This window comes from Equus quagga, chromosome 10 (assembly GCF_021613505.1).
Source record: "Equus quagga isolate Etosha38 chromosome 10, UCLA_HA_Equagga_1.0, whole genome shotgun sequence".
In the NCBI taxonomy this organism is placed as follows: Eukaryota; Metazoa; Chordata; class Mammalia; order Perissodactyla; family Equidae; genus Equus; species Equus quagga.
Genome location: NC_060276.1, coordinates 42212853 through 42224590, shown reverse-complemented (window position 1 = coordinate 42224590; position 11738 = coordinate 42212853). Strand labels below are relative to the sequence as shown.

Genomic DNA, 11738 nt, shown 5'->3' with positions numbered 1-11738 from the left:
CCCCCGCCGCAAGCTGCACCCTAAGTACAGTGTTAGGCTCTGCAGGCAATCAAACTAAGATGGAGTCACTGGGAAGCTTCCTACCAGCTTGGCAGGAGCTCACAAGGAGGACCAGCCACAACTGGGTTTACAGTAGGTTTCTTCCCAGGGATTGGAGCTGTCTATTGCAGTCTAATGAAAGGCAGGAGAAACAAATATGAAGATTTCTTATCATACAGAGGAACATATTTAAATAGGTATAATCTAATACAGCAGTGTTGAACCATTGTGTGTGTGTGTGTGTGTGTATAAACACAATTCTGTGTTTCTGTGCTCAGGGGCATCTTGAGGGAATGGAAGAACTAAATCTAACTGGGAGGTGGACTTCACAGTAGTATGAAACTTGAGGAGGATTTTCAGACTGCCCTTTTCCAGGGTCCCCTTCTGCATTGAGCATTGGGCCCCCGGCCAGAGACGGCTATCTGGCATAGAGCCCACTGCATAGTGCCTGGACTGGCCCAGCTTTATTCTTGAATCCATAGGAAATGGGGAAAATTCAGTTCTAGTCCAAAGAAGGTGCTCAGTTTATATTTGCTGAATGGATGGGTGAATGAATGAGTCATTGTAGCATTGTCTTGGCTGGTCACCACCCTTCAGATTTCTCTGGTTGGCTCTTGACTATGCAGTTCAGGAGCCATTACTTGCTTCTTAGAAGGGGGCTACAGCCCCTCAGGACCCCAACCCTGGATCATCTGGGATGATTATCTGGGATTTTCTGTTTTCCATTTAGGAGTAAGTCCTCTGCTTTGATGGAGTTAGTCATGTATTAACAGCAGTGAATTTTCTTATAAGATCTCAAAATGTTGTTGTTACTTTAAGATCATTTGTTCTTTAAAATATTTCTGTGAGGAAGATTCATTTCATTAGTTATTCTTATTTTACTGATGGATAAACTGCTCCAAGATTGTAGGGTAAACTGTTGTTGGTGCAGAGATTAGAAACCAAGTCCGTGACTCGATACTCTGAGTAGAGGAATCATTAGTGGTTACAACTGCTTTTCGGGATGTCAGAACTTACAGCTGATTCTTGAAAATATCTGGCACATTCTCTCTCCCTCTTTGTATCAGTTCAACTGCCTCAATCCGTACTTTGGGGTTTTGTTTTACTTTGGAATCAATTTTTCAAAAGCAGATTTTTTTTTCTTGCTTTTCTTACGACTATTTGTTTTCCTGTTCTAGAACCATTAGTGTTATGTGTAGGTGTGGTCCCCTCCATGGAGAATCACTGCTAAAAACCAAACAGACAAATGACTATGAACTTCTTTCCTGTCTCTGCTGGGGAAGCCAGGAAAGGTAGTGGAAAGAGTACAGGCTTTGAGTTATATGGCTTTAGGTTCAAGTCCTGACACTCTTAGTATCTCTGTTTCCTCATCTGTAAAATGAGGAAAATAATTTCTACCTCAGAAGGTTCTTGTAAAAATTAACTGAGATTTCATGTGGAATTATCTTGTACAGTGTTTACATATAGTAAGTGTTCAAGAAATGCTCTGGGTGAGGTGATGATGATAATTGACTCCATTTTATGCAGTGGCTTCCTAACTAATTTGAATGGCCACTTTAAGGGATTCGAATCAGGTATTTAGAAGAGCAAGATGCTATTTTCATGTGCCCTGGAGAACAGAGCTTTATGCAACCAGCTAATATCGAAAACTCCACACTTGCTGCTGGATAATGCACAGTAGATCCCATGCAGTATTTCCAGATGCCTCTCTGAATAGCCTATTTGGTGTGTGTCACCTCATACCTCCTCCAGATTTAGTAAGTGTCATTATAGAGTACTCTAAATCTCTTGTCAATTCAACATGAACGACCACTCCCATGACTAAATTCCTTCATTAATTAACTAGAAGTTGGGAGACAATGCTTACAAATGCTCAGCAGTTGACTTGCTCTGAATTTGGTATTCAGCAGTGGTTCCACCTTGTAAGCACAAGGAGCCACATATGCAATGGTAAGAAAACATCAAAATCCTGTCACAACGAAGCCAAGAGATTTTGGCCCTGAGGAAGACAGGGCAAATCTCTGCTTCTTTGCATCTGTCTCATAGGGAAGGTTTATTGATTTGATTGATTTGCTTATCTATAGTTAAATGCCCTCCTGTTTGTGTAACCCTGGGGAAACACTCCAGTTATGTTTGGGCAGTTTATTTGATGTCCATAGTAATCTTTTATGCTTCCAATCACTGCCATTAATTGCTTTCCAACTAGGTAATAAGATAGTAATTCACTGATGCTTAGACTATTCTGAGGTGGTACAGTATGTTTATTCCCTCAGAGAGGAAACTGACCCTGAGATGTGAAGTGACTTTGCTTAGTTCCCACAGCTAGCCATCCCAAGCTAAATAACATTGGAGCTTATGCCAGGGAGCTTGTAGCATCTCAGTGGTCAACAGCTGTGCCTGTTGTAGAGCGACCTTTGACTGACAGTAGAAGTCAGACTCTGCCCTAAGATGCTGGGAGGGATCCACTATGGTTAGTAGGACCAGGTTTGCCAGCTTCTTCCTTTAGGTGGGCATTATCTTTCTTTTTGGAAGATTATCCCTGAGCTAACTACTGCCAGTCCTCCTCTTTTTTTTCTGGAAGACTGGCCCTGAGCTAACATCCGTGCCCATCTTCTTCTACTTTATACATGGGACTCCTGCCATAGCATGGCTTTTTGCCAAGCAGTACCGTGTCCGCACCCGGGATCCGAACCAGCGAACCCTGGGCTGCTGAGAAGCGGAATGTGCACACTTAACCGCTGCACCACCGGGCCGGCCCCTAGGTGGGCATTATCTGACTGGGGAAAGTAGAATTGCTTAAAAGGTGTTTATCATTCACCTGGATATTTTGCAATTAAACATTTGATGGCTTTTTATTGCATTTTATCTGTGATTCATATGTGGCTTTTTCTCCTACAGAGATTCAGGAAAATCATACTGGAGTCAGTCAATTTTGCAGCACTTATGTAGGCTTTATGGTATAAGACAGCAACTAGGCTGAGATTTTTAGCCAAAATATATTTTTGTCAGTGCCCTCTTCTGCTTTCATATAGTTTTTTCCCCTGTATACTTTATTGAAGTATAGCATACATACTGAAACATGCACGTAAGTGTACAGTTCAAGGTATTCTCAGACTACTCCTATGTAGCCAGCACCCATATCCAGAAACAGAACATGACCAGCACCTCAGACACCCCCTCACTTGGCCCCTTCCAGTTGCTACCTCCCCAAGGGTAATTACTATCCTGACTTCTAACAACATGTTAGTTTTACCGGATTTGAACTTTGTATAAATGGAATCATATAGTTTATCAGCCAAATTATTTTTTCTTTTACCTGACTGGCATAAGTGAACTAAAGTGGACCAAATCGCTTGCTCTTTGTTCCCATTTTGTCCTGATCGCTGGCTTGTATCTGTTATTAATTGTAATGGAAGATGATTATTATCAGACAGTTTTGAGCTGTTGAAATTCACTGTCATTACTATGAGATCATGGACCATGGGGTGTTGTGAAGAATTAATGACAAAAAGAAAAAGGTGGGGCCAGCCCTGTGGCTGAATGGTTAAGTTCGTGCGCTCTGCTGCAGCGGCCCAGGGTTTCGCCGGTTCGAATCCTGGGTGTGGACATGGCACTGCTTGTCAGGCCATGCTGAGGCAGCATCCCACATGCCACAACTACAAGGACCCAAAACTAAGATACAAAACTATGTACCGGGGGTTTTGGGGAGAAAAATGGAAAAAAATAAAATCTTTAATAAAAAAAAGAAAAAGGTATGACTAAAGGAAGGCTCCATATGCTTTTGACTCATGTCTGAATCATATCTCCTCACATCATAAGAATGGACCTGCTAGATTCATTGCTGTTGTCACTAAAATAATTACTGTGGCTTGTGAAAGAATGGATTTCTAATTGTGTGGTTCATTAATGATAAAACGTGTGTGTGTAGCCCTTGGTCGATGCTATGTGCTATGATTCTTTGACTAAATCTCCAAAATGCTCATGTAATTTACAAAAGGGTAAACTGAGGTAATAAAATACTTAGTAATTGTCTCCAAGCAATTTAGGGGCAAAACTCAAATTGGAATTTAGCTTACTTAAGGATCCCAACTCTAGGATATTACTGGATGATTGACTTTGATTAAAGGGATTTAACACATTGACTAAAGCCTTCTCTTTCCTGCTTCCTTCCCCATAAGGAAACTATGGTTACAGAGTCTGGGTCATTGCAATGGAAAGGAAACAGACCTAGCAAAGTGAATTGCAACAGCCTTTTGGGAGAGTGACTCAGTCAACTCTCTGTTCTTACTATCAGAACAATTAAAGTCTTTAGAGATCTAGTTACTATAGACTCAAGACATGTGACCCTTCTGTTGCTAGAATTGAGGTGGCCCAACCAAGCATTGATGGGACTGGCAATAGTAAGATTCCTTTGATGTCTCAATCCTACTCCACAGGAGAAAGAATAAAGGGCTTCCTATAATGTCAAGACCTCATCCAAGCTTAGTCCCATTTCTAACAAATTAAACATTCCCTGTCTGGAATCCTGGAGAATAGATGCTATCTGTACTTACTCAGCTTTGAACTAAAGAGTGGATGAAATGGCTTATCCACATTCCTCTGGAGAAAAGGAGAAAATAAAAGAGGCAACAGCTGCATAAAAAGATCCACAGCTGCAGTTTAAGAGGTTAGATAAACAACTGAAAAAGTAATATGGAGTTACCCCAAATGGAGAGAAAAAAGATCACTGAAGTCATAGGAACTTGGTTTAAACACTTGGAATTTGGCCCCAGGCTACAGATTCCACTATAGTATAGATAAGAATCTATTCTTGAATGATGGGTGCTTAGCCCTAGCCAAAAAAGGAGCGTTTCCAGAAGTCACTGAGCCAGCATCTGGAAGTCTTGCCTCCAAACTGACTGTGAGAAACTCATCTTGCCTCTTGTGTTCATCATGTCAGAAGCTTACACTTAGGATTTAGGAATTGCCTTTTGGGAAACATTATGTTACTAATTAGAAGTGGTCCTTACTTAAAAGTGTTAAGGAAGCCTCTTGAGTCTAGATTTCTTACCCTAATGTCCTGCTTCCGTCACCAGAGTACAAGGGAGAGAGAGTGGGCAGGTGGCATCTAAGTTAATAGTGAGAAGAAACAGGCAGGCTCCTCCCCACCACCAGGTGCCTTAACCCTCAGCCCTGCTCTACCCCACCAGCGTCTGGCTCAGTTCAGCCCAGGGTTTTACTATGCCAACTGGTCAACCTCTCTCGTAATTTCTCTCTGAAAATCCCTGATTTAACCTAAGATGAGAAGAGCGAGGAAGAACAACTAACACGTTGTATTTCCTTATATGCTCAGGAATAGGGTAGGGACTAGGGTGAAGTGAAATTTTAAATAAAGACAGGATCTGACAGGGCCGGAATTAGGAAGAGCTGAGTGCGACAGGGTTGTGCAAGTGCAGAGTTGGATCCTGCCTTTATTTACAGTTTTGATATTTTGTTAATCATGGATATTATTTACCTTCATTAATGAGTGTTTTTGGTGCCCTCTCAAATTTTGCACTCAAGGCCAATAGCCTCACCCCACCTTAGTCCTTGCCCTGCTCAGGAAAATGAGGCTCAGAAAGTCAAATTTGCCCAACCAGAAAGTGGCAGACATGGGATTTGAAGCCAAAGCTGTTTGAATCCAAACCCATGCTTTTTTCTCTAAACCATCTGTCTCTTAACAGTCCTCATAGAGGATTATCTTGTGCCCCTCATGATAATTAATCCATGAAATAAAGGTGCATTCACTTGTCCAGAAGTGAGAGAAATGACTTAACATTTGTTCCAAACCTAGAGTGTGTGAACACTATTTTAAGCGCCAGATGCTTCTGAGAGGTCATGTTGGCTTTCTGCCTGGTTCTTATAATACTTGTATTGCATCTGGCACTTTTGACTATTATCTTCGTAAAACTCCTCTTGGCCCCCATGACTCTACCTCTCCTGGATTTCCTCCTACTTTTCTGACCACATTTTCTTCTGTCTACTTTGTGGACTCTCTTCCTCTTCTCATTTCTTAAATGTCTGTCACACGATTTTACCCAATGTATATACTCTACCTGGGCATACTGATGACTATCCATTCTGTATCTTTACCCTAGACCTCTGTTACTGAGCTGCCTACCAGACATCTCCACTTAGATATCTTAGAGATAGTTAAACTCAAAAAGACCCAAAATGAGTTCCTTATTCCTTTCTACCCTCTGGCCCCCACAAACCTGTTCCTCTGGATACATTCCCAAACTTGGAGAATTGTAATACTCTTCTATCTAGGCACCCACGCTAGAGACAAGAGAATCTTTTTTTTTTTTAAGATTTTACTTTTCCTTTTTCTCCTCAAAGCCCCCTGGTACGTAGTTGTGTATTTTTAGTTGTGGGTCCTTCCAGTTGTGGCATGTGGGATGCCGCCTCAGCATGGCCTGAGGAGCAGTACCATGTCCAGTGCCCAGGATTTGAACCGGCGAAATCCTGGACCGCCGAAGCGCAGGGCAGGAACTCAACCACTCGGCCATGGGGCCAGCCCCCAGAGAATCTTTTATGACTTCTCACTTTCCCTCACTGTCCACATCCAATAGGGCACCAAATTCTGTTGATTTTGCATTCAAAGTATCCTTGACTCTATCTTCTTTCCTCTGTCTTTACTCGAGTCCAGTTCTCTCCCCCACTCTCCTTGCTTCCAGGCATACCTCTCCCAATCCATCCTCCACACTATTTCCAGAGGCAGCTACCTTCCTTAAAAGCAGATTATGGGGGCTGGCCCCGTGGCCGAGTGGTTAAGTTCGCGCGCTCTGCTTCGGCGGCCCAGCGTTTTGCCGGTTCGAATCCTGGGCATGGACATGGCACTGCTCATCAAGCCATGCTGAGGAGGCATCCCACATGCCACAACTAGAAGGACCCACAACTGAAAATATACAACTATGTACCGGGGGGCTTTGGGGAGAAAAAGAAAAAATAAAATCTTAAAAAAAAACGGCAAATTATGTTGCTCTCCCTGGCTTATAAAGTCCAGCTCCACAACACAACATATATAGTTCTCCATGATCTGATTCATGTCTATCTCCCCTGTCTCATGTATCCTCTCCCTTCCCTCCCTCCCCTAACCTATGCTGAACTGGTGCAGTGTTTGCAACACACCAGTCTATTTTGTGCTTCAGGGCCTTTGCTCATCCAGCTTCCTCTGTCCGGAATTCCCTTCCCTTGTTGATCTTGCAAACACTTGCTCTTCTTTTAAGATTCTACTCTAGCTATTCTCAGTCACCATGTAGGGAGACTTGACCACTCCCTCTGCTGCGCCTCCACTATACTCACTACATAATTTTATTTAGCACTCATAACACTTTGTTGCACTTACGTATTTACATAACTGTTCCTCGTCTTATAAACTCAAGTTTCAGGAAGGCAGGGCCTTTGAATGATTGATATCGGTATTCAGAGTACCTAGTACAGGGCCTGGCATGAGAAGGTACTTAGTAAAGACTGAATGAATTAATGGATACTTAATGAAAACAAAGCAGTGGGCCAACCCAAAAAGGCACAATAAAATCTCATCAATTTACTCCAAAATGAGGATCAGGCTAATCTGAATAGTGAAAAATATGATTTATCTATTACTCTAAGGTCAGTATAATTCTATTATTTTGTAATATATCCAGTGACTCCCTCCTCTGTCCTATTATGTCCCCCTTGGGCTACAATCAGACCTTGTACAGTCCCCTGTTATATACCACTGACCATGCTGCTTTATAATGTTGTTTATGTATGTTTATGTTTCCCCCCATTAGACCGAGAGCTTCTTGACCCTGTCTTATTCATCTCTATATCTCCATCGCATAATCCATAGTAGGTGTTCAATAAATATTTGTCGAATTAAAATTAATGAATTTGAACCAGGCTAATCAAGGCAGTGCTGGGGATTTATCTCAATGAACATGAGAGTGATTTTTGTCTTACCATATTCTTTCTAATGATATATTAGGGGCTAGCATTTGCATACATTTTTATTCTTCTATTTGCTTAGCACACACTTTTAAAATTTTTACAGATTCCACAAATATAAACTCCAGCTCAGCTCTTTTCCGAATTATCACAGATTCCAGATAGGGAAGTCCAGATTGGAAGGCTCTGCAATACTGTGCCTTGCCTTGTTTCATTTTTGTTGGTATTTATATGCACCTGGGTTTGGACAAGGCAGGCACTAGAAAATGTGGGATGTGGCTAATCTGTACCAGTTTTTATGGGCAATGAATTTTCTTTTAAATTCTTGACGTTTATGATTTATAATCAGAAAAAAATTTAAACTATAAAGCCAAATTCTCTTACTGTTGGTGCTGTTACTAAGGTTTAAATCACAGGGAACTCAGCAGATTGCTTGCTTTTTTTCTTATCTTAATTACAAGGTTTTTATTTAGGGGACACTAAAAAATGGTGCACACTTGGCGGGGGAGGAAAGGGAATGGTGGGGAAGGAGAACCTTGCTTGTGTTTTCTTCATTCTAAAGTGAGAATTGTGGTTAATGTAGTGATTTCCTTATGGTATTCCACTCTAGAAACGTGCTTACAAGAGCTATGTCCGAGCCCTCCCTCTGCTGAAGAAAATGGGGATCAATTCCATTCTCCTCCGCAAAAGCATTGGTGCTCTTGAGGTGGCCTGTGGCATTGTCATGACCCTTGTGCCTGGGCGTCCCAAGGATGTGGCCAACTTCTTCCTACTCTTGCTGGTGTTGGCTGTGCTCTTCTTCCATCAGCTCGTCGGGGATCCTCTCAAACGCTACGCCCATGCCCTGGTGTTCGGGATCCTGCTCACCTGCCGCCTGCTGATTGCCCGCAAGCCGGAAGACCGGTCTTCTGAGAAGAAGCCCTTGCCGCCGCCAGCCAGTGCAGGGAACGCTGGGAATGCCGAGGAGCAGCCCTCCTTATATGAGAAAGCCCCTCAGGGCAAAATGAAGTTGTCATAGGAAAGCGGAAGTGCAAAAAGTGGACCTTCCAGGCAGTTGCCTCCATGACACCCAGGAAGATGTTAGTGTGTGTTTTTCATTTGATTTATTTATCTTGGGGGAAAGGGAAAAATATAATCTACAAGTTAATGGCCCTATTGGCTTGTGTACACCTATACCCTAAAATGACCTCCCCACATAGACATATGTGCACCACCTTTAATCACTCTGGGGCAACTCTCACATCTTGCTGCATGTACATGTATACGGCTAACTGTTGAAGTGTATTTGTGAGACGGACTCCAGCAAGCATGTGACTGTGAGATTATATGTGGGCAAATGTATTTACTGTGTGTGTGTGCACGGGTGCACGTGCAGAGGAGAAGGATCTGTTCTTGAACTAATCCTGCATAGGTATCCTTCCCTTTATAGATTGATTCTAGCCGTGGCAGGATAAAATTAACTGCCTATAAAGAGAATCCTACTTCAGGTATAAAACAAGTGATATATTCTCATGGGATGGGGGAATCCCTCTATAGATTAAGCTGAAAACTTAAACTTACCACTTTAGGAAAAAGTTCCTTCAATTTGAGACGCTGACTTATATGTAAAATTAATTAGCCACGACTTTAACAGTTGCTTAACTTTTAAATACTCCATATTGAGTTTAATGAAAATAATGGATATATGCAGTCATTAGATAATCTAATCCTTCAAGTGATAAAACTGGAAGTTTCACCTTGCCTTTGTCCGAGCCCAACCTACTAAGCTCCTTTACTCACCTCACGGTTTGAAACTGAAGCAGTAAACTTGTTACCAGACATCTTTTTCAGATTTTCTTAAGCCAAAAGCTGCCTCACTTCCACTATTCCCAGCAGCTAACCAGGATTTGGCAGCTGCTCCACTGTCATGATAGAGGGAGTCCTGTCAGAAGCCTGTGAATCTCAAACTCTAGCTGTTCTCTTAAACAGTGTTTCCCCACCAAATAGAGACACTACGTCTACTGAATCTTCACTCAACTTTGCTAGTGTAAGCAGAGATCCAAGGTACCCCCACGGTTGTCTCCCTACACCTTTTTATCATTCTGGTGGGTGGAGTTGAGCTGGGGGAAGGACATTTGATATGGGTTAGTTGGATTGAGCAGTATGAAAATTTGCTTTCTTCATTACATACTGCTGTTTCTCCTTGTTAGATGTGCTTTGATGGTTTTAATATTGTGCGAGGGATAGGGAAATGGGTGGGGGTGTTGTGTGTGTGGGGGAGTACAAATTATTGTATTTTCTTCAATGTCATTGTTCTTGTTAATTGATACCTCTGTCTTATTTCTCTCATTCTTTCAGAATAAAAATTTTTGAAATTTGGAGGAAACTGTCTGGACAAATAATGAAAATCTGGAAAGAAAGGGTTCTATCAAGGGATTCAGGCTCTTTTATTTATTTTTTGCTAAGGAAGATTGCCATGAGATAACATCTGTTGCTAATATTCCTCTATTTTTTTCTGCTTGAGGAAGATTGTCCCTGAGCTAACATCCGTGCCAATCCTCCTCTATTTTGTATGTGGGTCACCACCACAGCATGGCTGATGAATGGTGTAGGTCTGTGTCTGGGATCCGAACCCATGAACCCTGGGCAGCTGAAGCAGAGCATAGCAAACTTAACTACTATGCCACGGGGCTGGCCCTGATGCTTTTTTATTTTTGAGTCCGGATGCAGGAGAAGAAAGAGAAGAGGGAGTATAATCACTTAATATACTAATGAGATTCCCAATTTCTCAATCTCATTTAAGTTCGCCCACACCTCAGTGATGTCAGCACATAAGACAGAAAGCCATAGAATTAGGATCTCAATAAGATTTCCAGGTTTGGGGAGTTCTGCTTCATTAGGTGATGACAAGGGGAGGTAGAAGAATGATTTCCTAGAAAATTGCAGGTATATTAAATAAAGGTGAACCAGTGCCTCTCACTATATATGTGTCCACAAAGTGGCACAAGTTCCAATGCCACAGATTTGTCACATTAGGCAAATTTTTTCACCACTCAGGGCCTGTTTTATCATTTACGAAAAAGAAGAGGATTGAAGGCTTAAAATCCTTTCCCATTGGTATGTCTATGAAATGATTAAAAGTATGAAAAAGAACTCTAGACATTTTCAGTTTTACTAGATAAGGAAGAGCACTTATCACGGAAAATATTGAATACTCAATTCTCATGCATGATTAATTAAGAGTTCGGGAAAGTACTCAGAAAACCACGTAAATACAAGATGCGGTAAATAGTCACTTCTGTTGTAGTCTTTCCCAAATACATCAACTTGATCTTTGATTCTTCATCTCTCCCTAAGATTGCAAAGTTTTCTCGGACAGTTTTGCCTACAGTTTATAGGTATGTTCTGGCCTCAAAAAATCAGTGAGATCCGTTAAATTTATATCTTTCTTCTGATTCCTACTTTAGAAAGAGATTAAACTAGGGACCAAACTCCGTCTCAGATTAAGCCCTTGTTGCCATTTCAGTCAGTTTCTTTAAGGTCCATCGATTCCTCAAACTTAGGAATCTCGACATGTTGACTGGCCGGCTACGTGCAAGGTGCCACATCTGGCTCAGGACGCATGTTTCTAGCACACCCTGGAAGGTATGCGCGCCCATCCTCGGTAAAAGGAGGGCGGATCCAGGCAACCGTGCTTTCCTCCCAGCCCCTAGCTTTACTTGGGGAAAGCAACAACTTCAGAGGTCACAGACCTTTTAACCAAAGTCTCT

General features: G+C 42.0%; 1 protein-coding gene across 1 annotated transcript in view; it reads left to right on the top strand.

Annotated features, from left to right (window-relative positions):
- The window catches only part of TMEM35A (transmembrane protein 35A), a 12249-nt gene extending 1908 nt beyond the window's left edge, over positions 1–10341 (top strand). Inside the window, exon 2 of the mRNA XM_046673431.1 lies at positions 8600–10341. Within this exon, the coding sequence (XP_046529387.1) occupies positions 8600–9007 (408 nt within the window). The 3' untranslated portion in view covers positions 9008–10341. The remainder of the gene's footprint in view (positions 1–8599) is intronic.
- Positions 10342–11738: the final 1397 nt, after the last annotated feature.